This window comes from Bidens hawaiensis, unplaced genomic scaffold (genome assembly GCF_021521415.1).
Source record: "Bidens hawaiensis isolate Kalapana, Puna unplaced genomic scaffold, B.hawaiensis_p1.1 tig00023983_1, whole genome shotgun sequence".
NCBI classification, from domain to species: Eukaryota; Viridiplantae; Streptophyta; class Magnoliopsida; order Asterales; family Asteraceae; genus Bidens; species Bidens hawaiensis.
The window spans coordinates 127,446-140,548 of record NW_027493767.1 but is presented as its reverse complement, the minus strand read 5'-3'; the positions used below and the strand labels follow the sequence as shown (position 1 = coordinate 140,548).

Below are 13,103 nucleotides of genomic sequence, written 5' to 3'. Positions count from 1 at the left end.
CACGAGTATGATAGCTTTGATGAAGCTCGTGGTGGTGATGGTGGAAATAATGATGACATTAGTGATGGTGATGCTATTGGAGGAAATAAGGCGGAAGAACAGGAGCCGCTAAGCGAGGCTGAGAAAATTTGCGAGACTGATGCTGTAATTGAGGCTGAAATTGCCTCTATTTTTAACGTGTATTCTTTTGTAGATACGAACTCGCAGATTCAAGAATCGTGGAAGAAAATAAAGACGACAGTGATGATGGAATTAACTACTCACCTAATCCGGACACTCCGAAAAGGGTGATCAAAGAACCCGTTGTTCAAGAAGCAGTCGTCAATCCTGCACAAAGAAAGTAAAGAAAAGGTATCAAGTACTATAGCTTAAGCAGAATGGCTAGTTGAGATGGAGGTCGAAGCCGTACCATGAAAATTCTCCAATCCTCTATGCATGATGGCACAAGGATAGCAGAAGGTGGGATGTTCGACGTGCAAATGGTGACCTAACATATCTTACCTATGGATATATCCACTCCCTGTCCGTACTAGATATGAACTATGTCACACCCCAACCTACGGCGGAAATGCTGGGGCGTTGGCTGATTGTCACGGCTCGTAAGGTTACTATCATGCAAATATTTAAAATTCAAATATCTATTTATTTAATTCAAATAACACCATAATTCGTTACAAAAAGAAATCCAACGTAAAACAAAATATCAAATAATTCAAATGACAATCATAGTCTCAAAATAAACTCTTCTAGCATAAGTCCTTAAACAAATCTTCTAAGTCCACACTTCACATCAAACGGTAACATGCATATGCGTGAAAATAATATAGTTTGTCAACACGAGGTTGAGTGAGCAACACACCAGTTCAATTTACATATATAATGAAATACGTAGCTGCAACGAGTCAAATGAGATTAACACATCACCCAATGAGCAAATAAAATGAGATGTCGAAAAGCACAAAGCTAAATCGAATAGCGTATGATCATACTATTTTCTGAGATTATGATGGACCTCTCCGAATGCGGTTCACATTGAGCACATAAACATATAACAAATATGGTCTGAGATTAGTTAACACATAAGACAAACAGTTGCAGTTTTGTGTATAGATAAATGTGAAAGTATAAATAAGTTACGCATATGTCCCCAAAACATTATGAAAACGAGTAAAAAGGGGAAATGTGGTACTCACCTCAAGATGAACGAGGATGATTAAGGTAACGAGAAAGAGAGAAACGAATCACACGCGAATATTAATGCCTAAGAGAATAAGAAATATGCTTAAAATGAGGATCTTAACAACGATATGAGTTAATAATTTATTTAGGGATTTATTAATTTAAATTAATATTTTTGATTTACGAAAACATAACTTAATAAAATGTTACTTTTAGTTTTATAACTAAAACTACTCGATTTATATGCGTATATATAAAAATGTTAGTTTTTAAGTAAAAATCTTCTTTATATATGTATCTTTACGTATAAATATTCTTTATATATATTTGAACACGTGTATTAAAAATATATATATTTGGATGAAAACGTGGATTAACGAGCATTATAGAACCGGGTTTTAGTTAAACGATCTTGTTTAATCATTATTAAACATTAGTATTATTTACTTGTAAATAATAAAACAATTAACAAAAAGAAAATAACAAAACGGGTTGCAGGAGGGTTGAACCCGCGACCTCCGCTCCCAAACCCGTTAGTTTTACCCAGCAGACCAGTATGGTAACTTGCAAGATGAAACCCGATTGTTTTAACATAAACAGAAACGGCCTAAAGGGTTCAATACCCAAACCCTAGAAAACTGAATCTGCTCCAATCGATTACAATTAATCAAAACCAGCTTAGGGGTTTTGATCCCCTTGCAATCGCGACCCAAAACATGTAATTAATTACCTTGATTGGTGAGAAAAAGAGGGAGAACGAGAGAGGAACAGGGTCGTCGGCTATATGGGTGATGAACGAGTACAAGCAAGTGAAATGAATTCAATTATTTATAGGGGTATTGTCGGTCACCTAGTAAGGAAGGTATTCATACGATTAATTGCAATAATATCGACGTTTACGCGGTCATGGTTGTCAATGAGTGTCGGTTAGGTCTAGAAAAGGAAAAATGAGTCAGCAGCGAGTAATTAACTTAATTGTACTGTCTGTGAGGCCGCGAATCATGCACTGAATTGATTTCCTTAATCAAAAGTTGATTACAAACGAGTATGGACAGTTAATCAGTTGATTGATTGATTGATTGAGGGTTCGATAAAATTGGATATGGGTCGGGTTGGGGATGGATTATCCATCTAGTAACATGGGTTATAACAATATTTATAAATAGACCCCCGAGTTTGGAGATGGACACAGAAATGGTTAGAACTTTATATTTCAGGTTAAAAGTGTCAAAGTCACAAAAATGTAGTTATAAATGAATAGTTAAATATAATTATAACTTGATAAGTGCGGGAATTTTTATTAATGATAAAGCCCGGACCCGTAAATGGGTCGGGTAACGGTTACAAAATAAAAGTGAAAAAAAACCCGAAATGTTACAAACTACTTCAGAAGGACGGTGGGCTACCAAAACTTCTCCTTGAATCCGGGTAGATCATACAAGTCTAAAGAAGTCAATCCGGTTACAAAAATCCTGTTAAGGGATGGAGATATAAAATGCCTAACTATCATGGTGAATCCATTTTTCATGGCATGCCCTTTGACGACGACTTTCTTTATGATTTCATTTATTAGGAGTTCGAAAAAGCTCACAGAGAGGTCATTATTCATTGTAAGAGACCTCATGACCTTCATTTCTTTGATGAACATGAATTAGCAGGATTTGACCAGGTGACTTACAAAAGCTTCTTGAGTAAACAGTCTTCTTCTAGCAGACGACAAATGTTTGGTCCATCTCTTCTTATACATATGTCTGCAGATGTGTTCCGCAGACTGCAGACATTTTACCTTTAAAAAACAGATTCATAGTGTTTGAGGCAATTTACTATCTTGACATAGTAAATATTTGTAGGCTTTTAAAGGCATACTATCTTGATATAGTGTGTTGAAGAAGGTGATCTTTACCTTGGATTAGTGAAACATCGTACTTGGTGATCATATCATTTAGGGGAATGACTAGTGAAGAAAATTCAATTGGAGGATTTGGGAGAAGACTAGAGATGATTAGTTAACATTCACTTAAACTTCTATAAATTAATTGTGTCATCTCTATCCCTTAAAGTCTCTACTTATTGCATATAATTACTACTATTGAGTTGTGAAAAAAAGTGTAACAAAGTCATTAACATTCTTAAACAAGTTTATATTTAAGAAAAACTATTCCCCGCCCCTCAAGTTTTCTACATTAACTTATATTCGAATTACATTTTTTTCCTTATGGTATTAGCTTTAGATTCATGCTAAAACACTTTTCTATGAACTGTATCTATTTTCAAATTAGAATAATGAAACCCATAATGTTACCTTGAACATTATTAATTAACTATTTATTTTGAACATTATTAATTAACTATTTATTAAAGTACAATAAAGATAGTTTACAAAGGAAGCATATTCAAATAATATCTTATAATATCTTTTAACTATGGTAATAATACAACAACAAATACTATAATAATACTCTAGACAATTGAAGTGAAATCAAACCTAACGCATTGAATGAAGTATAAAAAAAAATTAGTATGTAATAAACAACATACAACCTTGAGAAAACACAAAAAAATATATAAAAAATATATTTATATCGTAGTAAGAAATTGCGGTGACACATGTTGTTATAGCAGTGACAGCAAGAGATATGAAACTGAAGCTATGGTGACAAGAGTTATGACTACAAGCTACAACTACAATAGGTACAACTACAATAGGAGGAACTATGACAGTTGCGATATTAATGTGACATGAGAAACTAAATAAAACCTAACCAATATATTTTTACAATGAGCCCCTGAGGGTAAGGTGGGGGGGGGGGGGGTGATGAGAAAGATATTCCTCCCACAAGGGGACAAAATGTTAGGAGGGTCGACAACTAACCAATATATTACACAAAAAATGAAAGAGAGAGGTTTTGATGGAGAGAAGAGAATAAGGAAAGAACTTTAAGACTCTTATACAATACAATACAGTTACTACAATATAGTATAGTATAGTATAGTATAATATAATATGATGAAATCTTCTAAGGTATTGCGTAGTATTGATCAATTTTTGTAGAACTACAATGAAGATAATTACAAAGAAACATAATCAAATTGTATCTTTTATGTTAACAACATAACAATAAACCCTAGGTGGCGTTAGGTACAAATGAATGATAGACAACATTGAATTCATTAGAAGGAATGAAAAAAATAGGTGTTTGGTAGGTAAATGAAATGGAATAAACAATTACATATGAAATTTTATTCCATTAAAATCATTCTTACCCACCCCGCATATTATCCTTTATTTTCTTGACTTCACGGCCACCGCTGCAACCACCGCTACCGTCGTTGCCACCACCACTTTTGCTTCCACCACCGTCGCTACTACCATTGTCGTTGCTGCAACCACCTCTATCACCATCGCCCACATGACTACCTCCATTGCCTCCACCACTGTCACACCTCCACCACCGCCGCCATTTCCATCTTTTTATTTTGGTAAATTTAATAGAGATATTTTTTCATTTGTATTTCATTCATGCTTATTTTTGTGTTTACCAAAAAATATAAAGTAATGATTTATTTCATTCTCATATGTTAACAAAACAAGACAAATGAATACTAGTCACCCATTTCAATCTCTTATCCATTCCATTCCCACTACAATCCATTAGCTTACACCAAACAGACCTATATAAAACAGGGGGTGAATATATATATATATATATGTGTGTGTGTGTGTGTGTGTGTGTGTGTCTTTTAATCAAATTTTAACAAGCTATGACTTTGTTAAACTCTTTTCACAACTTATAATAATAAATACAAATAAATAAAGAGTTGAAGATTTAGAGATGACACAACCAGATTTATAGAGGTTCAAGTGAATGTTAACTAGTTCACTCTACGTTCTCTCCCCAATCCTCGATTGAGAGTTTTCTTTACTAATCGTCTCCCTAAAATAGTAGGGATTACCAATACAAAAGTCTCATATTTCAAAGGAAGTGATCACCTTCTTTACCAAGAACACCAAGTACTTAGCTTTACAATTTCTTCTAATTTTACTATATCAAGATAGTAAGTCTTAATGTAACAACTAATTAACTCTGTTCCCAACACGAATACAAAGCAACACTATATCAAGATAGCGTGTTTCCCTCTCAAATCACCAACTAATAATGTTTCCTCATTTGTCAAAACACTAGAACAACCTCTAGTGTTGACCCCTCATATTACAAGTAAATGGATGGATGATAGTTTAGAAAAGCTCTTCTTTTTTGCTCTACACTATTAATCTCCTCTTAAACAATTGAAGCTTGATTAGACTTGAATAATGGGAGTGATTAGCCTTGAAGTATGTGTGTAAATATTGTAGAGCAAAATGGGTGAAGACTTAGTTTGAATAAGGCTTGTATTTATAGCCAAGTATGTGAGAGACAAGGCTAAGGGTCTTATGGCCCGACGTTCCACGGTTGCTTCAAGCGACTGTGGATGCCCAGTCCAAGTATTTCACCCTTTTGGTTAAACATACTTTATAACTTCAACCAATGTTTAAACCCTTTCCACATTTATGTTAGACTTGCTCATTTGTTAGATTTGGTTGTCCAACGCATGAAGGAGATGAAAGACTTACCAAGAGTGAAACAAATCTTTTAAATGTTTGAAATCCAAATCATTTATATATATCGAAACAATTGTGCTTAAATATATAATTTTATAAACTTATCCAATTTTATAAAACTTAACAACCTATTTTAACTAAGTTGTTAATTTGTCTTCAATGGTTTAGTCTTGTGATTTCTTCATCTTCATGTTGGTATAGAAACTTGATTTAACCCGTGGTAGACATGAACTTGATAATCCAGATCTTAAGTGTGTAGTCTTGATTAACTTTAGTGTTGCTTACTTGTGATTAATGATGATCAATCAATGTTAAGGCACATGTGCGTGACATATAGTTATCAATGATGAACTATAACTATTTTATATCACATTATCTTAATTAAGTCATTATCAAAACAGTAAGGTTGATTAGAATTTAAACCATTGTGTTTCTAGCAAGACCCTAACTAATATATTCTCTCTACTACTCTTGAAGATACATTATTAACAGGCTTAAACAAAATGTCTCTTTTATTTGAAATATAATATAGAATGCTAATATTTTAAAAAAATTAATAAAACTCTGTGTCTACATAAAACTAATAGTTAGAAGAATGAATGAGTTTTAAAACTATATTACGTCTAGTTATACTACCAAGTCTCCATTATACATAATTATAGTACAATATATAGCCATAATGTTATGTTGTTTTGATAAACAACATTATAAGATGCATTAAATTATTACTTTAGTCACATGATCACTTATGAACTATAATTAAGTCGCAATAAAACTTTTAAGTTACATAAAGGTACATAGGACATTGTGTTTTTTCAAAAGGATATATAATTTGGTCCATGCTAAGAAATTAATAACTAGGGAAAAATAGATGTATACAGAAAGATGCTCATAAATAATCACCTAGCCAAGATTTTGCTAAAGCAAAATGCTTTTACCCTTTTATCTCACCGTGTACACTCTACACACATCTTGTACTTGTGATGAAAGTATAGTACGTAAGTGTGAAACAACCTAGTTGTATAAAATGTCGGTGATTTTAGTGTCATCAAATTATTTTGGCTAGCTAAATGAGATTTACAAGAAAATCAAATGAGAAATCATAATAAAAACTTATACGAGTTAGGATGTTTGAATTATATGCTCAACCGAGATTATTGTGATCTTGAGCATTATGGGTCCTCATCAAGGGTTCTTAGCGGCAAAGCCCTAGGTCACAGGGTTCCAAAGGGGCACATTAATTGTCATGCCTTTTCACAAAAAGTATGTTTCATCTCAACTCAATTAGTATGCTGATTCATTTCCTGTATAAAGAAATCATTTAGTCCGTTAAAACAAAAAAAATATATACTTCATTTTCACATATAAGAGCATTTTGTCCTTCACGCACACTTTCTGTCCCACGAAATATTATATGAAAGTTCACACACGGTTTAGAAAGATATTCGGACCGGATTGAAACATAAAACCTACATCAAGGAGTGTAAATTTGTGTCACTCCCCTTGTGGTTAAAGGTTTTAGCCGATCACGAACAAATACGTATGTTTTGAGTATGATTAGTGGATGTGTGAGTTAGCATTTCTAAATGGGAAAGGTGAAACACTAATATGTATGTTGGTGTAAATATTAGGTAGACAACATAAATTGTCCATTTAATTGTTAAGTTTTTTAAGTAAAAGTATAAACAATGTTATTTGTTAAGTTTTTTAACTTGAATTATAAGTCATCAACAAATCTAACAATATGTCAATATTACTATAAGTTTTATTAAATCAAGGTAACACTTGTTCAAATGAATTACTGCTAGTGGCCACTGAACTTCTTCAAAGCATACTCTTTTTAAGTCTTATCTTTACATAGATTTTTATGCAACTTACACACACACAAACAGAAGTGGTCCTCCCATTTTTACAGAACTAAAACAACAAATGTCTTCTTCTCTTTATCTTTTCTCTTCTCTTCCCCCGTCTCTATACTCACTTTCTCTCTCTACAGCCATGTGTTTGTGTGTGCTGTTTTTGGTTTTTTTCATCTCAATTGGATATTTTCTTGTAAACCCAACTCATGATAAGTTGCAATATTGGGATCTGAGCTTTCAGCCTTTTATTCTCTCTCTCTCTCTCAATAATTAAATATATAGGTAATAAATAATTTAATAGGTATATAGGCTACACTTGCACTTTCTCAATTGCTCAAACTCTCTGTCTGCCTTTGATAAATTCAAGGTTGATTTTTGATGAATTTTGTTGGTCTAAAAAAAGGGTTTCTGGTATCTTCTTATTCTATTTCATTACTTATTTTAATAAGAACCCAACTTCTGTTCCTAAAAATAGCAAACACCTTTTAGGGTTTAAGGCTTTTCTTATTCTGTGCCATATATATTTCTATAAAATGAAGTCAAAGAATTCAATCTTGAACAAAAAGTTTCAACCTTTTTGTGTTCTCTCAATCAAATTTCATGAATTTGAGGCTAAATTTCAGTTTCTTGAATTCACCAATTTCTTTAACTTTGTGAGTTGGGTTTTAATAATATTTCTTTGAATTGAGTTCAAAAATGTTAAGTGGTGGTGCAGGAAGAGCTTATGGGTATAATAATATTGAAAACATTATGATATGTCCATTAACAACAACTTCTTCTAGTATAACATCTCATTCTTCTTCTTCTTCTCCATCTTCAACACTCTCTGAATCAACCATTTCCCCTTTAACAATCTCCACCCGAAAACCGCGAACACCCCGAAAAAGACCTAATCAAACCTACAATGAAGCAGCTGTTCTTCTTTCCATAGCTTGCCCCAAAGTCTTCTCACCAAAAAATGTCAAAAACAATAATAATATTATTCCCAAATTCACAAAACTTAATGGTAATTCATTTCATGACTCACCGGAACTGCTCTTTCCGATTCCGATGATCGAAAACTCCGGTTTTGTTCCTCGTAAGCCGATTACCGAGAAACCCAGTTCGGTTTTCAAGCCAAAAGTGGCGGGTTCTTGCCTGGAATTCGATTCTGGTTCCGGGTTGGTGGAACCGAGTGATGGGTTTGAAGGCGGTTTTGATACCGAGTCGATTCTTGATGAGGAAATTGAGCTGGGGATTGATAGTATTATCGGTAGCTCGCCTTCCCATTCGATAACGGATAATAATTCTTGTTCGGATTCGAAAACTTGTTATGGGTATCCGTTGGGTTTGGGATTTGGCGGGAATTTGGAGGTTAACTTTGGAATTGGAATGAGGAATGGAATTCGGGCATTGAAGAATAGTGATGGCGGGAATTGGTGGGGTTTTCCAACGCTGAATGTGGTGAATATGTCGGCTCCGGCGAAGGCGAAGAAAGTTCCGGTGGAAAAGAAGAATAAGAAAGTGGAGGAATTGATGAAGAAGCCAGAATTGGAATCCGGGCATTGGAATTCCAGTGTTGGAGGTAAATTGCTATTGAAATTGAATTACAACGACGTTTTGAAGGCTTGGTCGGATAAAGGGTCGCCGTTGCCGGAGGAAATTTCTGGATCGGCCTCTCCTAGAGGTGATATCCGTGTAAGTGCTATGAGCTCGATACTGTACGAGTACCAAAAATCCTGATTTAAAAGAAAACATTTATTGTTTGCTATACATAATTGAAAAATATATTTTTTTTATTATCAGTTCATCATAACTTAGATTATACGATTTTATGTATTGTTTTTTTAACAATGTTTTAAATTAACCTTAATATTGAGTGACTATTTCTGAAACGTTATTTCAACTATTTATACTGATTTTAACGTCAGATACTCTAATTGAAGCATTTTTGATTTATCAAAAGCTGCCTGATAAAATTCTATACTTGTCTCTTCTAACCAACTTGTATCTATACAATTTTGGGTTTTGGAATCTTTATATTGTTTTTTATACATAATATCCGATTAAATAACTAATAACACATGTTTAGAATCATGAAACGTATTTGAACTAATCAAACCAAAGTTGATATATTAGTTATAAGTTGGTCATAAGGAAGAAAACAATTCAAACCTTTTTAACCTTTTCAAAATATATATTTTTAAAACTTCTCGTTATTTTAATACTATGCATTATTACTTTTTTCCAACAGTTTTCCTAATATTTATATTAACTTTTATTTTATTATTATGTTGTTTTTATCGACAGAGCAAATTGGCTCAAATAGACTTATTCTCAGAAAATGATGGATTAAGAGAAGCCGGTGTGACACCTTGCAAGGAGAAGAAACGTACACGTACATTTGCTAAAAAGATTAGAAACCAAGTTAGAAAGATAAATGGTGATAGACGGCCCAGATCCAAGGTACATATATTCGTATATTCAATAAAACTACAATGCTTTCAAATTTGTCCTATTTTAATAAATTAAGCAATTACTTTTAAGTTTGTTTTTGAAACATATATTCTTAAATTTTTATTAGGAATCAATCTATGATATTAAAGACATAAGTAATGGTTAATGCCTCCTATCATCATCATCACCTTTTTTAATTAAAACTATATGTCTTATCATCATCACATTTTTAGTCAAAACTCGAAACATTATCTAATGGATTTGGCCCCTTACATTCCATCTTTAGACTTCAAGACATACATGAGCTTTATTGTAATAATGCTCATGCCCTTATAAAACCCTATAATATATCGAGGATAGTCGTTTAAGTAATTTATCCATCCATATAAAGCCCTATAATACCTCTATAAAGCCTTATTACACGTGTTTAGTATGTAAAATAAATGTGTATAAGATCTATTTTAGTCTCATATATATATATATATATATATATATATATATATATATATCACTGTCACATTATTAATTGTTTTATGTGGTTCCACAACTTACAACAAGCGAAAGCAAAAGTACAAGAATAATGAATGGCGTATATCATGTTTTGAGTTGTATTGTATTTAATGCATGGTTTAATTATTAAATATGTAATATTTATTTAACATTGAAAATCCTTTTATATTAAAAAAAATACAAAAAAGTTAAATAATAATAATAATAATAATAATAATAATAATAATAATAATCAAACTTTTTAAGCAAAATGTTGTGAAATTTATAATTATTTTGGTTTTGTGAAATTTGCAGGGGCGGTTTATTAGAAGGCTAAATTCTCCATCTTGTGAGGATACATAACACCCCTCATCTTCTTGTTTATTACATCTGAGACCTTATATTTCTTTGTTTTTGTTTTAACACATATGTAGTGTTGCTGAAGAGAGGTGAGAGTAGTTATGACGAGAGATTGGATAGGAAGGAGAGACTAAAGAGAGAGAATAATTCTACATTTTTGTTATCTGTAATCTAGTTATAAATTTTGTTTTTTTATTTTAATATTTATAAAGAGGCCGGTATAATAAACATATATATATCAATGTAATACGTACTCATCATTTAGTCTAACTTATATTTTAATAAATGAATTGAGAACGTAATATTGTTAACATATATCTATAACTGAAGCAAAACAAGAACTAATAATTTAAGAAAAGAGCTACAAAAGGTGCTACACGGCTTACATCCATATTAAGTTGCAAAATAACCTATTACATGGTTATTTATTTGATGAGTGATTGTTTTACACATGCTAAATATCAGGGCCGCCTCTAAAAATACCTTAAAAAAGATGGGCCTGGGACATGAAATACGAAAGACCTTAAAATACAAACTCAAAAAACTCTTATATAATTTAGACAAACGTGATAACAATAAAACAAAACAAACGATTTCTTTACAAAATTATCTAACTAAGACTTAATTTGTCTTCTATTTTTCTTTTCTTACGTTTTCCTACTACCGGATAAGTGTTTAGATCTAGGAGGTGTAATATCTTAAAATTATTATTAACATAACTAATTATAAATTATCATTATATCATGTATTAAGAGTCAACTAATTACTCATTATCATTACTGAATAAAACTTAACAAATAAGAAATTAGAAACTAGCAACTAAAACTAATATTATTAACAACCAAAACATAAATAAAAGTTAACAAAGGCCTGTTCGTTGGTTAATAACCTAGTCGCTGGTTTAATAAAAGATTAAAAGTGTGAGAAACCATATTCATATTGATTATGATCAACATACTATTAAAATCTAGTCACTTGATATGATTATACGATTAGGTCACTTGTATTACGTTAAGCTAGATGATCATAGAGTATTTGGTGCAATTAGAGCATTTGCAACTTGAAAGCTTGGTTTATCTTCTTTGATCATGTGATTTTCAATCATCTCATGCTCAGCAACTTGGAGAAAGCAGATAACATAATCTAGCTTGAAGTTTGGGAAATTTTCCTTCTCTTTAATGAATTTGATGGTTGTGTACCATTCACCAGATAGAGATGATAGCAACTTCTTGTTCATGTCAAAATCAGTGATTTCAAGGTCAGTGGTTCTTATTTAATTGACTATTGCAACAAACCTTTGCAACCTGAAAGCTTGGTTTATCTTCTTTGATCATGTGATTTTCAATCATCTCATGCTCAGCAACTTGAAGAAAGCAGATAACATCATCTAGCTTGAAGTTTGGGAAATTTGCCTTCTCTTTAATGAATTTGCTGGTTGTGTACCATTCACCAGATAGAGATGATAACAACTTCTTGTTCGGGTCAAAATTAGTGATTTCAATGTCAATGGTTCTTATTTCATTGACTATTGCAACACAGATTTTAACCTCTCTCCTTCTTTAAACTTAAACCTATCAAGCTGTTGCTTCAATCTATCTTTTTTAATGTCTTTCAGCTCAGTATTTTCTTCAAACATTTCAACTACAGCATCAAACATTTCCTTAGCAGTAGTGTGATGATTCACACTTGTCAAGATTTCTCATGACAAACCTAGCTTCAACATGGATAATGCCTTATCATCCTTTTTCCTCATTTGCCTCTCCAATGTTTGGTTGTTGTTTGCACCTTTTGTTGGAACATATGGACCATTCTTAATAGAGCTTCACATATCAACATCATTGTAACAAACATCGGCTTCAAACAAGACTTTCCATTTGATGTAGTTCTCCTAGCCTAACAACCTTGAATCTTGTTAGTAGACATTTCTTGGTCATCCATTTGTTCATAAATATTTTTTGGTATTTTTGAAAAATTTTAGAAATGAAAAGTTACTTAAAATATAACAAACTTTGAAAAACAAACAGATATGAGAATAAAATTCTTATATTGATGAAAACAGATGAACAATACCAAGATCTAGACTCAAATAAACAATAAACAACGTAAATCTGAAAATATAACACTTTTAAACCTTAAGAGTTTGTAGATCTGAAAAATGAAGAATATAGCTGCTGACGTTA

The 13,103-nt window shown here is 32.2% G+C and overlaps 1 protein-coding gene across 1 annotated transcript; it reads left to right on the top strand.

Annotated features, from left to right (window-relative positions):
• Positions 1-7,809: 7,809 nt before the first annotated feature.
• LOC143568368 (protein CHLOROPLAST IMPORT APPARATUS 2-like) lies at positions 7,810-11,116 on the top strand. The gene is made up of 3 exons (XM_077054541.1): positions 7,810-9,315; positions 9,928-10,083; positions 10,879-11,116. Exons 1-3 carry the CDS (start codon positions 8,335-8,337, stop codon positions 10,924-10,926), a joined length of 1,185 nt encoding a protein of 394 aa, XP_076910656.1. The 5' UTR covers positions 7,810-8,334; the 3' UTR covers positions 10,927-11,116.
• Positions 11,117-13,103: the final 1,987 nt, after the last annotated feature.

Excerpts from the sequence above, each read along its gene's own strand:
- LOC143568368 (XM_077054541.1), top strand. The coding sequence starts at position 8,335 with ATGTTAAGTGGTGGTGCAGGAAGAGCTTATGGGTATAATAATATTGAA. Across the intron at positions 9,316-9,927 it reads CTCCTAGAGGTGATATCCGT|AGCAAATTGGCTCAAATAGA; the intron begins GTAAGTGCTATG and ends TTTTATCGACAG. Across the intron at positions 10,084-10,878 it reads ATAGACGGCCCAGATCCAAG|GGGCGGTTTATTAGAAGGCT; the intron begins GTACATATATTC and ends TGAAATTTGCAG.